The 18,814-nt window shown below is 36.7% G+C and overlaps 4 protein-coding genes across 7 annotated transcripts; 3 read left to right on the forward strand and 1 right to left on the reverse strand.

The window, feature by feature from the left end:
- Positions 1-806: 806 nt before the first annotated feature.
- On the forward strand, positions 807-1,614 carry LOC123308360. Its single transcript, XM_044890980.1, has 2 exons — positions 807-1,519; positions 1,567-1,614. Exons 1-2 carry the CDS (start codon positions 902-904, stop codon positions 1,612-1,614), a joined length of 666 nt encoding a protein of 221 aa, XP_044746915.1. The 5' UTR covers positions 807-901.
- A 3,129-nt stretch (positions 1,615-4,743) lies between these two features.
- On the reverse strand, positions 4,744-5,398 carry LOC123308366. Its single transcript, XM_044890990.1, has 2 exons — positions 5,000-5,398; positions 4,744-4,889 (listed from the first exon to the last, which is right to left on the reverse strand). Exons 1-2 carry the CDS (start codon positions 5,324-5,326, stop codon positions 4,878-4,880), a joined length of 339 nt encoding a protein of 112 aa, XP_044746925.1. The 5' UTR covers positions 5,327-5,398; the 3' UTR covers positions 4,744-4,877.
- Positions 5,399-7,648: 2,250 nt separating this feature from the next.
- On the forward strand, positions 7,649-9,310 carry LOC123308361. 4 transcript variants are annotated; one of them, XM_044890983.1, is made up of 7 exons: positions 7,649-7,851; positions 7,915-8,021; positions 8,147-8,229; positions 8,290-8,319; positions 8,381-8,497; positions 8,566-8,806; positions 8,970-9,310. In XM_044890983.1, exons 2-7 carry the CDS (start codon positions 7,930-7,932, stop codon positions 8,980-8,982), a joined length of 576 nt encoding a protein of 191 aa, XP_044746918.1. In that variant the 5' UTR covers positions 7,649-7,851; positions 7,915-7,929; the 3' UTR covers positions 8,983-9,310. The 4 variants fall into 4 exon arrangements, with proteins under 4 accessions (XP_044746918.1, XP_044746916.1, XP_044746919.1 ...); XM_044890981.1 differs by having other exon boundaries at positions 8,147-8,319; XM_044890984.1 differs by having other exon boundaries at positions 7,653-7,820; positions 7,955-8,021; positions 8,147-8,319.
- A 6,053-nt stretch (positions 9,311-15,363) lies between these two features.
- On the forward strand, positions 15,364-17,643 carry LOC123307050. Its single transcript, XM_044889253.1, has one exon. The coding sequence runs from the start codon at positions 15,364-15,366 to the stop codon at positions 17,641-17,643; it is 2,280 nt and encodes a 759-aa protein (XP_044745188.1).
- Positions 17,644-18,814: the final 1,171 nt, after the last annotated feature.

Below are 18,814 nucleotides of genomic sequence, written 5' to 3' on the forward strand. Positions count from 1 at the left end.
TGGTTGAAATTTCGCTTGGAGGCAGTTATTCCGATTTTAAATTAAATGATTTTAGGGTCGAGTGCGAGTTCACATAAGACTCAATATGTCGAAACTTATTAATATTTATTTCCAAAACTGTAGAGGATTGAACACTAAATGTTCTGAATTTTTTAGAAACTCATTGATTGGTGATTTCGATATAATAATAGCAGTGGAAACTTGGTTGCAGGATGGAGTGAATGATGGAGAGGTAGTAGATTTAGGAATTTTCAATTTGGTAAGATGCGATAGAAATTTAGAAATTTCAAATAAAAAAACCGGTGGTGGTGTTTTTCTAGCAATTAAAAAACAATATAAAATATTAAAAGTTATCAAAAAACACACATTTTTTGAGGCAGCTATAGTTGAAGTCAAGGCAAAAGGTTGTAGGTACGTTTTTTGTGGGGTGTATATTCCTTCTGGAAGTTTAATTAACGTGTATGAATCAGTTTTTGAATTTTTACAAGATAATATAAAAATATCTGATAATGTTTACCTCTTTGGAGACTTTAATATACTTGATATAACTGGAATTGATTATAATAAAAACAGATCAAACGAAATACTTGAGAGTTTCCATGATTTTATGGATTTTAATGGATTCACATTATATAATAATATAAAAAACAATCATGGAAGAACATTAGATTTAGTAATCTCTTCGGAGAATAATTTATATAAGTGTACAGTTAAAAGGGATTTTGTGCCAATTGTTAAAGAAGATGAATATCATCCTGCTCTTGAAATTTGTATTAAAAATATAACTAATGGAGGGATTTGTAAAAACATTAATAATATTACTGGAAATTGTACAAATTACAACTATAAAAAAGCCAACTTTCTTACTTTAACGGAACGTATCAGGGATACAAGTTGGGATATGGTACTGAGCGAAAGACTAGATGTGAACCGAGCCTTAGATTATTTTTATAGAATTTGGAATAACATTATAGAGGAATGTGTGCCAAGATGTGCTCACTATAAAAGATCTAAGATGTATCCCATTTGGTTTACAAACGACATAAGAAGTAATTTAAGAGAAAAAGAGAGGTATAGAAAACTAAAAAATATTTCCGGTTATTTTAATGATAAATACATAGAAGTGAGACGAGAGGTAACTAAGCTTATAAAGATTGAAAAAAAGAAATATATTAATAAATTAGAGCAGGAAGTTACTTCTGATATAAACAATTTTTGGAATTATATAAAGAATAATAGGAAAAATTCGAATAGTGATAAATTTGTATATAACGGAGTAGAAGTAACAGAGGAAAAAACTGCAGAATCATTTGCAACATTTTTCTCGTCAGTGTATGCTGACAAAAAAGCCTCTTACAATTTGCTTTTTGATTCCGATTTGGACGTAACAAATAATACATTCGTATTGAATTCAGTTGGTGAGTTGGACTTTGCTGTTGCGCTGAAAAAGCTAAAACCCAAAAAGTCAGAGGGGGCTGACGGAATACCACCTTATATATTAAAGGCCTGTGGAGAGTGGGTAAGGCAGCCACTGATACATATTTACAACCTTATTTTAAAAACTAGTATATTTCCCACAGTCTGGAAAACAGGACTGGTATGTCCAATATTTAAGTCCGGTGATAGAATGAATATCGAAAACTATCGACCTGTTTCAATTATGTGTGCCCCTGCCAAACTTTTTGAACAGATACTATATTGTAAATTATATACGCATGTTGAAAATTATATAGTACCTCACCAACATGGATTTATGTCAAAAAAATCATCTAATACAAATCTGTTTCTCCTTAGTAATCATGTATTTGAGTCAATGAAATGTAAAGCTCAGCTCGATGTTGTATATACCGATTTCAGCAAGGCATTCGATAAAGTCGATCACGACATATTACTGAAGAAATTGGGTAGTTTTGGATTAACATATAACCTACTTCGTCTATTTAAAAGTTATTTAGAAAATAGATATATAATGATAAAACACAACGGAAACACATCGGGGAAATTTGAGGCAAATTCTGGCGTGCCACAAGGTTCCAACCTTGGGCCGCTTCTTTTTGTACTTTTTATTAATGATTCGCCTAAAGTACTAATGTCATCAGATGGCCTTATATTCGCAGATGACTTCAAAATATTGAAAAAGAACATTAATAGGGTTTTTGAATGGAGTTATAAAAATAAATTATATTTCAATTTAGGCAAATGTTCTGTTTTAACTATAACGCGTATTAAGCAACCGTGTCTCTTTAATTATTTAATGGGGAGTCAAAGCTTACAACGCTGCACTGAAGTCAAAGATTTAGGTATAATCTACAACAGCACATTCTCATTTGCCATACACATTGAAAGTATTTTGAAGTCAGCTAATAAAATGTTAGGTTTTGTAATGAGACAATCACATGTTTTCAATAATATTAACACACTTAAACTTTTGTACTATAGCTTGGTAAGGAGCAAGTTAGAGTTTGGCTCATTAATTTGGTTCACGGAATCTCAAAGTAATTTGAATAAATTAGAAAAAATTCAGAATAAGTTTTTAAGGCTGCTCTATTTTAAAAAACATCACGTATACCCTGACTACCAGATAATAAGGAGTACAACTCTTAGGAATGAATTCAAGATATTATCTCTGGAAAATAGAAGACAACTCTCAGTATTGGTGTTTTTGTATAATATCATAAATAATAAAATTAGCTCCCCTGAACTTTTGTCTTATATTGGATTTAACGTGCCACCTAGAAGAATGCGCAAGGTTCCAATGTTTAGTATTCCTCCATCATTTAACATCTCGAGATCACCTACGGTAAACATGCTTCGACTTGCGAATCAATTCAATGCATCAATAGATCTAGACTGGACAGTTTCTATTAAAGTGTTTCGTAAAACAATCTTGAAGCATTTAATATTGATATCTCTGTAAGGAACTTTGAAATTTGTGTCAATCCTCATACAATTCAATTAATTTAGGAAAGATTATATGAATGTAATTATTGTTCTTAGGTGTCTACATTTTGGGAATTTTATAAATTCTGTAAATTTTATTTTGTAAAAAGTTATTATTTTGCACAATGTACCTCATTACATATTTATTCATGTAATAAAACCGTAAGGTTTGTATGAATAATAAATAAATAAATAAATAAATAAATAACGTCCATGACGGACACCTATTGGATATCCGGTAGGGACATCTTTTGAATGTCCATACCGGATATTCACTAGGAGTCCGTAATGGACGTAATATGGACCAAATAACATGTATATATTACATGGTCCGTATAACGTCCATGACGGACACCTATTGCATATCCGGTAGGGACATCTTTTGAATGTCAATACTGGATATTCACTAGGAGTCCGTAAGGGACGTAATATGGACCAAATAACATGTATAAGTTACATGGTCCGTATAACGTCCATCACGGACACCTAGTGGATATCCGGTAGGGACATCTTTTGAATGTCCTTACCGGATATTCACTAGGAGTCCGTAATATGAACCAAATAATACATACATGTATATCAATGAACACCAAAATTTAATATTATTTTTCACTAAACTCCTTCTTTTCCGCTTTGCAGTATATGAATATCTTATGAATATTATATTATGTCTAACAATAATGAAGAGTGATATCGCCTTTACGGCACTGAATAAATCAATGAGGATAAATTCAGATGCATACCACCCGACGATATGAATATCGACAAGTGTTACGATCTGAATTGAGCTAGCCAATTTGCCATCGTCAAGGCCCCAAATGGAGTACGTTCCACCGAAGAAAAGCAGATGCTGACCATGGTTTCGGCCTCATTTGGCCTCATCAGAGCAACATAGCATTTTTCCACGGTGGAGAACGTTTGGAATTGATGGAACTTTATTCAATGTTGTCATGTTCTACCGGGTATTATTTACCCAGAGCGCTATCCAACATGAAACGGTATCCGATTCAATCCCCTCCAGATAGAAACCAAGACGAAGACAATAGCATATGTCCCATATTTTCCCTAATTCAATACGCCGATTCGCCTTTGCGAACGTCGGACGCATGATGAATTGGGAAGTCTGAGACGCGCTCAGGTCTCTGCTGAGGCCAAATGAGGCCGAAACCATGGTCAGCATCTGCTTTTCTTCGGTGGAACGTACTCCATTTGGGGCCTTGACGATGGCAAATTGGCTAGCTCAATTCAGATCGTAACACTTGTCGATATTCATATCGTCGGGTGGTATGCATCTGAATTTATCCTCATTGATTATGTATAACGTTATGATGAACGAAGACTAAATACTTGAGTAATTACTATTATAAAATAATCTATGTTTGAGTTTTAAGACTTTAGTTCTTATTATATGGTATTTCTGTATTGATCGACTACTATTCCATAAATCAGTTAACAATATAATGAATATGTTCCTACAAGTAGGTATATCGTATGGTCTCAGTAGCTAGGACGGTTGCAGCGAGAGCTCAGTAATACGATGTCCCCACGTATTCGTGAATTCGAATCCGGGCCAAGTGTAAATAAATAAATAAATAATTCCTTTATTTCAAATCATCTCCAGGTAAAATTACATAGAGAGGAATGAAATGATGTCAATATCAGCATTCAGCATGTAAGTATATACAATTTAAACAAACTCTGGCAAGTTGTTACAATTTAAAAAATAGCCAAGTGAATATGGTTCCAGTTTGATCAGGAGTTTCCTTATAGTATGTTTGAATTTTATCAGGCTATACATTCTGCATGTATTTGGTAGTTTATTGTAAAGTTTTATGCACATATAATAGGGACCTTTTTCTGTACTTGTAAGCCGATGAGACGGATAAGTGAGGTTCGTCGTCCTTGTATTATATCCATGGACATAGTTGGACCTGAATTCATCCTGGTGCCTGAAAAAGAACATTAGACACTCAAATATATATAATCCATATATAGTCATAATCTGCATATCCTTGAAAACACCCCTGCAGGTGTCTCTGAATTTCATATGCCTCATTACTCTTATGGTTCTTTTCTGTATAATGAAAAGGAGTTGTATACTGGAGCTGCATCCCCAGAACACAATCCCATATCTTAGTACAGATTCAAAGTTAGCATGGTACAGTATTTTCAATGTTTTCTCGTCCATATATCTTGACACCACCCTGATTCCATATCCAATGCTACTCAGTCTCAACCCAGTTTTTTCCACATGATTGTTCCAGTCTAAGAACTCATCAATGTGTACTCCCAGGAATCTTGTCTCAGGAACAGGTTTCATTTCCTCACCATTCAGGTTTATGCTATCACCCAGATTAATTCGGGAATTCTTCGTTCTAAACACCATGATATTTGTCTTTGATGCATTCAGTGCCAATTCATTCCTATTGAACCAACTACAGATTCCAGACAAACTGGCCCCTGCCTTCTCAGTTACCTCTGATAGCGTCTTTCCAGAAACCAATATGTTAGTGTCGTCCACATAGTTCACCACTCCATTCATGATAAGGTCATTAATGTAAATGATGAAGAAAATGGGACCTGCATTACTGCCTTGTGCTAGCCCTCTTTCTTTGACTACAATCTTGGATCTGTTTTCATTAATAATGACCTGTTGTTTTCTCTCTAGGAGGTAAGATTCAATCCACTAATGTGCTTTTCCTCTTATACCATATTTTTCAAGTTTGATCAGTAAATATTTGAGGTTCACGCAGTCATAGGCCTTGCTAAGATCTAAAAACATGCCAATAGTTACATTTTTCTTCTCAAATTCCTGGAGTATCATATTTACAAATTGATAGATGGCAGTATTTGTTGATTTCCCTTTCAGGAAACCATGTTGTGAGTCTGAGAATAGATTACATTTTTTGAAGAATTCCAACAGTCTTGTGCACATTACTAGTTCGAAGATTTTGGAGAATGAGGGTAGCAAGCTGATCGGCCTATAACTATCAAGACTTTCTCGGTCTCCCTTTTTGTACATGGGCTTTATAAGGGCAAATTTTAACTGATCAGGGAATTTCGCAAATTTCATGGAGTTGTTGATAATATAACACAATACTGACGTTATCTGTGTAAGCGACAGTTTGACAATACTGGTTGGAATGTCATCATATCCGCTTGAATGTTTGTTCTTCAGGCTCGAACATAGTTTGGTCAGTTCTTCAGTATCTACAGGTCTCAAGAACAGTGACTGATCATTTTCTTTTATATTACAGGTGAAAGTCTGATGATGTACTTCATCTACTAGTTTCTGAACTGCATCAATCAGGTGTGCGTTAAATTTGTCAGGCAGTGATGTTGGATCTTCATCGATGTTATGTTCTCTGTATCTACTTTTCCCTGTTAACTCTCTACATATGTTCCACATGGATCTCATTTTGCAATCTGATTTCATTATTCTGTCCTGAAGAGATCTCTTTTTATCTTCTTTCAATACCTGGTCATAATACTTTTTCGTGTTTTTGTATTGCTCTTTGAGAGATGGATTATCAGTTGAAAGTACTAGTAAAATATCCAATTGATGTTTAACTTCTTCAGCATGTTCACTCCCCAGCGAGCACAAAAACATCTCAGAGATGTTAAAAGTAAGAGATTTCGAGACATTGAACATCCACTGCGATGTTCTGTTTATACATGAATAGAACTTTTATAGAACAGCCAATGTCCGCCGCAGGCGGCTATTATATGGATGTCCCTGGGATGTCACAAAAAGAACTACTCAGAAGTTTTTTTGATAGCCTTTTCATGTACACAATAGAACATTTCTGAAGCGCTTTGCGCACACGAAATCGCTGTTTGTAAGACTTTATATGAAATTCTTTTGTGAGGCCTTTTTTCTTTCATTTGAATGTTTGAGGATACCACATTCAATTTTAAATGAACTACAAAGTTTTTAAATGAAATACAGAATACTATATAAGAATAAAAATATTTTAATGATACTTCAACAGGTACAAAAGGAAAAGAAATCACATTTCACATAAAAAATTGAACAACAAAAAACAATTGATAAATATTATACTACAGAAAGGGAGAATAAACAAAAAATATATTGTGATGGGCTTTTTCTCTCACCTTTGCTCGGGCGCCAGTGGGGCAATCAGTGGAACCCCACGTCTCTCACAGAATCTCCAAAAATTAGAGAGCCCGGGTAGACTTGAATGATCAGTGGAGAAGGGTAGCAGTGAAAACTAGGGTGGTAGCGTCTTCTTTGTCTCTGCTTTCTGACGGTTTTTAATCGTTCAAAAAGAGTACCTACCTCTTCTGACGAAAATCTAGTTCTTACTGATTTAGGGAACTGTCTCTCACTGGCAAAATAACTGGCAACAGAATAAATGTTTAGTCTTTTATTCCTACTGGATTAAATTATATACAGAAATGTACAAGTCTCAACAAATATTGATGTCAACCGGCGTCCTGGTCAGTGTGGGGGCGGCTGATGAAACACGGACTCTCCAGGAAAAATACGGTTGAAATAGACGGTAAATACGGTTAAATTTTGTACGGTCACTCCAGAGGAGTACGGTAAAAATAGACGGTAGTTACGGTCTGTTGAGATCCTGGCAAGTCACTCCTTCTGTCGGCGGAAATCGGTACAGTGGCTGGTCTCAGTCGAATGGCAGTGCACCCTGTCTCTCTCTCCTTGTCTCTCTCTCTCTGTTACCACAGTATAGACACCAACCAGTAGTCGCACTCCCTGGTTTCTGTTACTCCATTTATGACTCGCGCATCATTTCCGTGCTCCTAACCTCAAATTGTTGAGCAGCATTTCGAATTCGAGCATTTGAAATTTGAAAGTTAAGCAGAAGTAAAGGTGAACATTAGAGACAGTCTCTGGTAAATTGTAGCAATTATAATCGTGTGAAGTAAATAGAGAGAGAGAAAAAAAAGTTTATTTTATGGCCATCGACCTAGGTCCTTCAGCCCAAGTAAATATATTTGTGCAAAATGGTGAATTATTGCAGCGTTTATAATTGCAAAAACAGTAGTGTTAAGAATCCTAAACTTAGTTTTTTTCTCATACCAGGAGACACTTTCAGGTGAGTTATTGAATAAGCACGTGTTAATGTTGGTAAATTTTTGGTAGGTAATATTTTAGTTAAACTGCTATACTTCGTACATGCACGTGAATGGTATCTTATTTAATTTTTCCTATCATTTTCAGGCAAATGATTTGGCTTCCAAAAATGGGAAGGCAAGAATGGATTCTGAAAAGACCAGAACTTCTCCACAAAAAAAGAATATGTAGTGAGCATTTTTCTAAAAAAATGCTATCTGGAAGTAGATTAAAAAAGGATTCTTTTCCAGATTTATTCAAAGAAGGCATTGGTGAGAAAGGTATATATTGAAGAAAATTAAGATTTTATTTGTTATAATTAATATTTATTTTTATAATTAGGGGTGAATGTAAATGCTTCAACTTCTGCTTCAACATCTTCAATGGATATTGAAAATAATGAGACCGTAGATGAATGCCGTGAGATTTCTATAAACCCCAACATATATACTACACCAGGTAAGGACTTCAACGTTACTTATTTATTTGAACTATTATATCTTATGCATATTTATCTGTATTCATAGAAAAGAAACCAGAAGAAACACAAACATCTCCTAGTTTGTCTTCAGCCACTCCGAGGAAAAGAAAGTTACAATCAGTGGTGAAGAATTTGAAACGAAAATTAGTTGCAACTCCAGAGAAGAAATCTGAAGATATAAGTGATGAAGATTTCATCCGATTTTGTAGAAAAAATTTAAATTCGACCCTGGCAGATTTTATGATCTCCCAATTGAAGCTTCGAAAAAGGAAACCTCATGGCTATAGGTATTCAGTCGCTTTTAAACAATTTTCACTAACAATATACTTTTTGGGACCCAAAGTGTACCAATTTCTACAAAAAACATTTTTTTTGCCACACAAGGCAACACTTTGTAGAATAACCACAAATTGGGATTTCTCTGTTGGCTTAAATGAGCACATATTTCAGGCCATTTCATTAAAGACAAGGAATATGGACGATGCAGCAAAGGATTGCATTGTGTGTGTTGACGAGATGTCAATAAAAACCCATTTATTTTACAATATCTCATTGGATCAAATTATTGGATTTCACCAATCCTTGTGAGAAATTTCCTTGGAATTACTTATTAAGTTTGTATGTTAGATTAAGAATTTTTTACACACTTAAATTTTGCAATAGAAACTTCATTGCACAAAAAACAAACAAAAAAGAAAAAAAAATTATAAAAATTTTACATTTATAGATATATTATTTGTTTCTCGTGTTTTTTGTATTATATGTATGTATTAATAAAATTTTATTCATTATTTTGAACTTTTCATTCTGCATTTTCATTTCATCAGTCTAGAATATGTTGACTTCATATTGTAAGTAGACGATAACATTCTAATTTATAGGGAACACAGTATAGTTTTTTCATGTGTTGTCACAGCAGTTTCAACAATGAACTAAATGAACAAGTTAATTACTTTTCAGAGCAAACCTTCGCACATTTTCAAAATATGCATTACCTATTCAGTAGATGAACCTAAAGGCTCTATATTGAATACAGATCACAGCAGCTTTGTGACAGAAGGTGGTTGATTACCATGGAAATAAGAAATCTAGAAAAATGAATCCTCTAAAGGAAAAAACCTTTCTAGCCGAGAATTAACATAAAATTATCTGAAAAAACACTGATTCACAACAATCGCATTCACTTTAGGACATATGCACTAAAAATGCATCAGTTTCCCCTGACGATAATCATTTCAAATAGAAAATCATGAAAAATTTCGAAATAATACTTGAGAAGTGATAATTATCAAATAATATTATTTTTACATTCGCCTCAATGCTCATAATTCTTCTCGTAAAATAATTCCCTTTAAAATTGCCGCGCATTTTCTCATGCGCGCCGAAATGATGCGCGTGTTCTCGGAGGAGTAAATAATTCAGTTCATTTGATCTAGAGTGCAACTACTGGTTGGTGTCTATACTGTGCTGTTACCCTCTGTCGGCGGAAATCGGTACCGTAGCTGGTCTCAGTCGAATGGCAGTGCTGTCTCTCTCTCTCTCTCTCCCTCTTTCTATCTCTCTCTCTCTGTGGTCCTCAAAATGGCTGCCAGTCAGACAGCAGGTCGGAAGGAACTGTCAACCTGTAACTTGATCGGTCGGAAGTCGGCAATCTATTAACAAAATAAGCACCAAAAATACGGTAGGAACACCAAGTCCTCCTGGGACCCAACGGCGGTCGGATAACGGACGCGGAAGCCGGCACTATACTCAGTCTACGATCACTAGATCAAGTTCAAAACGGTAGGTAAGTATTTTCAGCCAGTCCAACGGACTAAAGAAAGCGGAAAATAGCCCTCAGGTATGCACTACGTAAGGAATAATAATACTACAAGTGACTTGCCTTAAAGTTTCAAAGTTCCTGACGCAACTTCCAACTCACGGCAACAACACCTCACGCACTTCACACGGCAGCTCGATCTCCACTAACCTCGCTCTTGACCTTCCGCGCAGGGCTCGAAGAAGTACCACTCCTCGGGAAAACTGCCCCACTATCGGTAACTCATTTCCCCATTGGCTGCACTCAAATTGCTCGGTCAATTAGGCGGCTCGGAAAGAAACAGAAACAACCGAAGAGAAGGAAAAACTGAACAAGTTGAAAGACCGCTCTCGACTCAGAAAATGTACGGTTGAACGGAAATAATTATAAAATATATGAATTCTGAAAACAAAAGACATATACGGTTTCCGCTAAAAATATGGGACTGGTCGGTGGAAAACAATGACATCATATCAATCGGTAAAGACCCCCTATGATAACATAACGGTTTTCTTCGAAAATATTCCGGTTGATGGGTCTTATTATACAAGTATAGGTGAAGAAATTTCCTTTTCGTGGCGGGGCAAAATCTGCCTCGTCACAATATCACATTCACAAAACAAACATAAATAACCAAAAAGAAATATCACATTCAACATAAAAAAACAGAAATAATAGAAAACAAACTGATTATAATTTTAGATGTACCGAAAGGGAAAATGAAAAAAAATTTATGAAAAATTTATTTTCCCTTCATTTCATCGTCCCTCCTCCTCTGCCTAATATGCCTAAACCAATCTTTGGCATAGAGTTCGAATACTTCATTAGTGATTTGGAATTTTTTATGGATCACATCTACAAAATAAAAACAATTCAAACAATTAATTCACAAAATATATGAAGGTTAAGATGATTTTTTCCTATTAAAATAACTGAGAAAATAGCTGCATGAAAGGATGTGGAAGATTTGAGTTGTATAGCTCCTGACCAGGTTGATTTGCGAAACGATTTTATTTATTTAATTATTTGTACTGGTATTTAAAGATACAATACAACAATTTGAAAGAGTTTTCAAAAACAAGAACTTTTCTGGGACAATTTGAATTATTTTGTGATTCACAAGTGATGAATGATTATTATCATCGTCGGAAGAGTAATCTTACAAAATATTCTGGTAATTATCAACGGCAGAGATAGATTATCGAAATATGTTGAAATTCTCGATGATATGGCTTTAAACTTTATAAAGTTATTTCTTGAATAATTATAATAACCTTCCATATACCATTCGATTACTCCAACCAAAATACAATGATCTCTTATACCTAGACCCAAATACACAAATAATATTAACCACGCAGCGTGGATTCTTTTGAGGTTATATGTATGTTTCTGGACATTATACTATACATTTAATTCATGTTATACTTACTTATTAATTGTATTTGGTTACTATAAAGAGATCGATCCTAAATTCACAATCAAAACCAACACAGAAGTAGTTAATATTATACAAATCACCAATCAACTTTCAACTCCGAACAGTCCATAGTCCAAACTACGAAGAAAGTGGAAATGGCGGCAAAATGAAATAGGTGAATTGTATATTGTTTATTTGGAATAAACCTCCCAAGGCAAACTATGCGACGCCAAGAGAAGATATCCACACGTTTACATTATTTTCAACACGACAGTACCTCTCAGTAGGTAGACGAAGAAATGCCACAGATGGCACAGATCAGAACAAATAAAGATTTCCAATATCCTTTGGAGACCTCTTTGGGAAGTGCATATTACGTTTCAAAGAAACATCCTCATGCCAACATTTTCGAAACATCCCAAAACATCCCAGGGATGTTTGTGCTTGCTGGGTCTTCTTGTATTTCTTGTTTTTATTGGAAAGTAGCCTGGTAATTGGGAAGCTTTCATTGAAAATATTCAGGTAGTTATTGATGAAAGTTCTCCACTGCTCATTCACATCATTCCGGTCGATTGCCAGTACATCTTCTAGAAAGTAAAAACTTTCTAGTAAGTATGGATGGAAATGGGAACAACGCAGAAAATACCATCTGCGTCTGAGTGTAAGACATTGGGTTCTAGGATATTAAAATTGTAATAGATAGGATAGCCAACGTCGTGGTAAATTTTTGTACCGTTGAGATAGCTAATGATGGTCCCAACGGGATATCCATTGGACGTCCGCGATGGACGTCCGAATTCGGTTCAAAGTTGTGACATTTGTACGTCCCTCGGATGTCCATAGAACGTCCATTGTACCAGAAATGGACTTCCTATGGATGTCCGTAATGTCCGAAGAGGACGTCCTATGGATATCCATGGGACTACTTTGTGCTATTAGGGATAATAACAATAATTTATTGGAAGAAGAGATAAACAACATGTTGGAAGGAACAAACCCGAAAATCTGCATCGGAGATTTCAACTGTGAATCCCCATTATGGAACAGCAGAACAGGGAGAATAGAAAAGTCAAAAAACTCAAGGATTTCGCCGAAAAACAAAATGCCATAGTGATTGCACCAGAGTTACCGACATATCTTGCTTTTGGTATAGGAATACCAGATGTAATAGATATCGCGATATTGAAAAATATAACTGAAGAATTCTCGATTGAAACTTTGGAAGATGGAACCTCAAACCACAATCCCGTGGAATTGACAATTGGAGAAGATCCAAGAGAAAAACTGATGGAAATGAGAGAATATACCAATTGGGCTTAATACAGCCATTTAATTCAATCGGAAATAACAGAAATTCCAACAATAGGCACTCCAGAGGATCTAGAATGTGCGGTTGATAAACTGGAAGAGACTATATTGAAAGCTTACGAAAAAAGCACGAGAAGAGTGAAGAGACCAGCACCAAGTCATCCGCATGGCGATACGCCTAAAGAAGTAAAAGATCTTATACGAGAAAATCGAAGACTCAGAAGAATATATCGGATGAATAAAAATGATCTGAATAGAAGGAACCTCAACCGCTATAGCCAAGTTCTGAAAAATGCCCTGAAAGATCTAAGAACAAGCAGATGGAACAAAAGGGTTCAAGAACTGAATACAATCGATCATTCTGCATGGAGAATGCAAAAAAGCCTACGAGGAGAAAATACTAAAATTCCACCCCTACACGGAGAAAGGGGAATGGCGTATACGAATACTGATATGGCAGATGCATTGGCGGACTCGATCGAACCAGAATCGAGAATAAATTACAGGATAGATTTTTCGTTAAAGTGGAAGGAGAATGCTCCACAACAAGAGATATAGAGGCTAGAGTACCCCAATAGTCAGTGCTTGGGCCACTTCTGTACAACATATACATTCACGATATTCTGAAGAATCCAAGAACCATGCTAACGTTATATGCTGACGACACAGGCATAGCAACTCGACACCGCAACCCAGAAGTAATAGAACGAGTTCTACAAGAAAAGATTGACGAAACAAATGACTGGTGCATAAAGTGGAAAATCAAGCTCAATGGTCAAAAGGGCCAAGCAATATTACTACAGAAGAGAAGACTGCGAACCACAACGAAACTGGAAGTTGACGGCGAAGAAATCGACTAGAAAAATGAAGCCAAATATTTAGGAGTAACGCTTGACAAAGGACTTACTTGGAAAAGTCATATCAAACAAGCAATCGACAAAACGAAAGCAGCGATGAATAGACTCTACCCTCTGATAGGAAGAAGAAGCCACATGTCGAACGAGACAAAATTGAACCTAATCAAAGCCGTTGCTAGGCCTCACTCAACTGACTTATGGATCAGTTGCCTGGGGTTTCACGGCAAAGAGCCATATCAAAAGAATTCAGGCCACTGAAAACAAGCTGCTACGATGTACAATGGATGCACCTTGGTTTGTCAGGAATAGACAGATTTATAGGGACCTAAAATTGGAAACCTTAACGAAATTCATGAACAGAAAAGCAGAGGAATTATTCGAAACAGCGAAAAACCATCCGAATCAAGAACTCAGGAGACTAGTAGACTTCGACCTAGAGGAAGACAAAAGGAGAATGCGAATTTACCAAAGGAGACCAAGAGATCAATTAAGAAGAGATTAAAATAAGAACATAAACTTTTGAACAATCCAATAAAGAGTTATCCGTTAGTGTACGAAACGTACAATAAATATCCAAAATTAGATATATCAAAAATTCATAAACTCAATTAAACCAAATATTTCCATTCGAAATTATTTAGATCATCCGCTCTTTCATAATTGTTATTTCCTGTGTAAGTAGGCCAGGAGAGACAAAGGACTGCAATAGTTTGTTTTAATATCTAACATTCCTTAATCCAACTGCAGCAATTTTGCAAGTAAAGAAAAATGTACTGAAGATGCAAAATGTAAGTCGATTTCGATTATGTGGTCTTGACGTCATTGTACAATTTGACTATATATAGTTTGTTAGATTAGGAAATAAACGTTCATTATCAAGTGATCCGCAATATCAATCTCAATCCTCGAGTCTCTAAGTTTTCACCAACCCAGAACTCTTAGAACTTGAGGTACAATTGAGATACCAACCCAACATTGGTCCTTCGAGCCTACAATCAACCACCAGGGACTTTGGAATACATCCACTGAACCCACATCAAGAAGCAGTCAACAATCAACCACCAGGGACTTTGGAATACATCCACTGAACCCATACCAAGAAGCAGTCAACGGACTCAATCACTAGGGACTTTGGAATACATCCACTGGACCCATACCAAGAAGCAGTCAACGGACTCAACCACCAGGGACTTTGGAATACATCCACTGGACCCATACCAAGAAGCAGTCAACGGACTCAACCACCAGGGACTTTGGAATACATCCACTGAACCCACATCAAGAAGCAGTCAACGGACTCAACCACCAGGGACTTTGGAATACATCCACTGAACCCACATCAAGAAGCAGTCAACGGACTCAACCACCGACTTTGGAAAACACCCACTGTATATCCACTATCCACAAAAAATAAACCAACCACATAATATCCAGCCACTGAATCCACCAGCCAGCAGAAAGATGGCACAATTGGATGAAGAATGGGACAACTTGGAACGAGATTTTGACGAAATTCATCAAAAACTGCTAAATATTATGGAGTACTGCAGGAGACTCCTGAAACCAGAAAATCGTAGATCCAGCGCATCTCTGGAAACAGAGGAACTGCAGGAGAGTGAAAAAGTCGTTCTCAAGCTTACACAGCAGCCATATTTTCAAAATGACATTGAGCTGATCATCAAAACAGGAAAGGTGAAGAAGTCCAGCCACCTGAAAAGTCTTAACCCATATATAGATCACGAAGGCTTACTCAGAGTAGATGGGAGAATACATTACGCACCCCTCGACTATAGCCAAAGACATCCAATTATACTACCCACAAGGAACCACATTACTAATCTCATAATAAGGAACACTCACTTCGGATGGATTATTAGCGGAACCACATCATCGAGTCCACAACTTCGTGCAGCAAGCTTGATCATGAATTTGAATGGGAATTCAGTACTTACAAAATTCTGGAAAATCGAAGAGGCAGAAAATTCCGAGGGAACAACAAACGACGATACATTCGTCGAAGAATTTTACTCTAACATCGTTCGACGGGACGAACACGGTTATACTGTGAAACTTCCATTCAAAAAAAGTACAACTCAGCTAGGAGAATCCAAGCAGAGGACACTGGCACGACTATTTCAATTGGAAAACAAGCTGGATAAAGATGAAAAGCTCAGCCCTATGTATAAAGAATTCATGCAGGAACACATTGCGCTAGGTCATATGAAAATTGCTAGCTCAAATAATTCAGCGAAGGGGTATTATATTCCACATCAACCTGTATTGAAAGAAGAACGTGATACGACAAAGCTAAGAGTCGTATTCGATGCAAGCGCAAAGACAAGTACCGGACTCAGCCTAAACGACATTCTTCACACAGGACCTAAACTACAGCAGGATCTCATAGATATTCTGATAAGATGGCGAAAACACAAAATAGCCGTAACAGCTGACATCGAGAAAATGTATAGGCAGGTGAAATTGGACAGAGAAAACCAGCCATTACGCTCTATACTCTGGAGAAACACCAAAGATGAGCCAATTCAAACCTACGAATCAACCACTGTAACCTACGGTACAGCACCAGCAGCTTACCTGGCCATAAGAACAATGAGACAACTAGCCACAGATGAGAAGAAAAACCACCCCCTTGCAGCTGAAATAGTGCTACGGGATTTCTACGTGGACGATCTTCTGAGTGGCGCAGACACTATTGAAGAAGCACGACATATACAAAAGGAAGTAGCTGACCTACTCAAAAAGGGAGGATTCGATATAAGAAAGTGCAAATATAACGTACTGACCGAAAGCAAATCCACCGTCACGCTGGATGACAAAAATGGACCAACCAAGACGCTCGGTATAACATGGACTCCCAGAGAAGATAATATTCAATATCTAATAAAACGAAACTCCGAACATCGCTCAACAAAAAGCAAGATCTTATCAGAAATCGCCACAATCTTCGATCCTCTTATCCTCTTATTATTATCTCCAGTCATTATACAGGCGAAACTGTTAATGAAAGAAATATGGAAAACCAACACATCATGGGATGAAGCACCACCAGAGCACATCAGGAATACCTGGAAAAACTTCAGAAGCGAGCTTCCAAAATTAAAAAAAGTTCAACGCTGGATTCACCTACGGCGTGGTCAACCCTTGGAAATAAATGGATTCTCAGATGCATCCCTGAAAGCATATGGCGCTGCAAAATACATAAAAACAACAGACACAAATGGGAACACCTACGTGGGACTCCTGGCTTCCAAATCAAAAGTAGCACCACTAAAAAATACAAAGACAATCCCGCAGTTAAAACTCTGCGCAGCCCTTCTTCTAGCCAAACTCATCAAACGCTGCGTTACTGTCCTGAATCACAACAATTCAAAAATATTCACCTGGTCCGACTCTCAAGTAGTAATATCATGGATAAACGCTGACGCTGGAAAGTGGGAAATGTTCGTCGCAAACAGAGTTCGAGAAATCCCTAACCTGCTAGGTCAAGGTCACTGGTACTATTACCGTTGGAAACAATATCACTTGCATTCAACGATAAACTCCAGCACGAACATCGTAATAATCATTGTCATTGTTTTACTTGTTGTTTACTTTTTAAAACATAGGAAACAACAACAAGCACCGGCTGATGCACACGCGAGCAATAGACCAGTTCATCCTGAGGAGATCGAGCTGCAGCCAATATTCAATGACTCCAGACCAGGCAGCCAGTTCCAAGGATGACAACCACCAACAAAGACATCAAGACCCCAACCACATCACCATGGCCGCCGGGAATATGTACGAAACGTACAATAAATATCCAAAATTAGATATATCAAAAATTCATAAACTCAATTCAACCAAATATTTCCATTCGAAATTATTTAGATCATCCGCTCTTTCATAATTGTTATTTCCTGTGTAAGTAGGCCAGATGAGACAAAGGACTGCAATAGTTTGTTTTAATATCTAACATTCCTTAATCCAACTGCAGCAATTTTGCAAGTAAAGAAAAATGTACTGAATATGCAAAATGTAAGTCGATTTCGATTATGTGGTCTTGACGTCATTGTACAATTTGACTGTATATAGTTTGTTAGATTAGGAAATAAACGTTCATTATCAAGTGATCCGCAATATCAATCTCAATCCTCGAGTCTCTAAGTTTTCACCAACCCAGAACTCTTAGAACTTGAGGTACAATTGAGATACCAACCCAACAGTTAGAGAATAAACACATAAATCCCAGCACGATAGTGTGCGAGAAGAAAACCGACTAAGAGTAGAACGGTTTATAGGCAAATGCCCGGAACCAATATTCAAGAAGTAGTTAAGGTGTTTTAGTGGGTCTCGAACTCAGGAGAGTGAGAATCCCCACACTTGTTCCCCCCCAGGAGAGGGTGGTTAGTCTGATTTGCAGATTTTCCCCCTGGGTTAATTTCTTCTTGCACATTGTCGTGCTAGGGTTTTCATGTTCGTTCATTTCGGATATCTCTTCTTAGTATAGTTTTAATAAGTTTCCGTACTCATTTTAATCTCTCCTCAATTGATCTCGCGGTCATTTTTTGTAAATTCTCATTCTTCCTCTGTCTTCCTCCGGATCGTAGTCCACCAGTCTCCTGAGTTCTTCGTTTGGATGTTCCTTCGCTGCTTCGAATAACTTCTCAGCTTTCCTCTTCATAAATTCGGTGATGGTTTTCCACTTCAAATCTCGATATATCAGTTTGTTCCGGACAAACCTGATGCTTTTTAAAGTGGAAAAATTAGTGTGACGAACTTATTAGGGAATGAAACACACTCGTTGAGGTTCAGTTTAAGACTGACTGACCAATACGGAGGAACGCAGAGCAGTTCCCAAAAACATTAACAAACATGGTACATATATGGCGTTAGTTGTAGGTCATAGAATAAA

Source organism: Coccinella septempunctata, chromosome 2, assembly GCF_907165205.1.
Source record: "Coccinella septempunctata chromosome 2, icCocSept1.1, whole genome shotgun sequence".
Lineage (NCBI taxonomy): Eukaryota > Metazoa > Arthropoda > Insecta > Coleoptera > Coccinellidae > Coccinella > Coccinella septempunctata.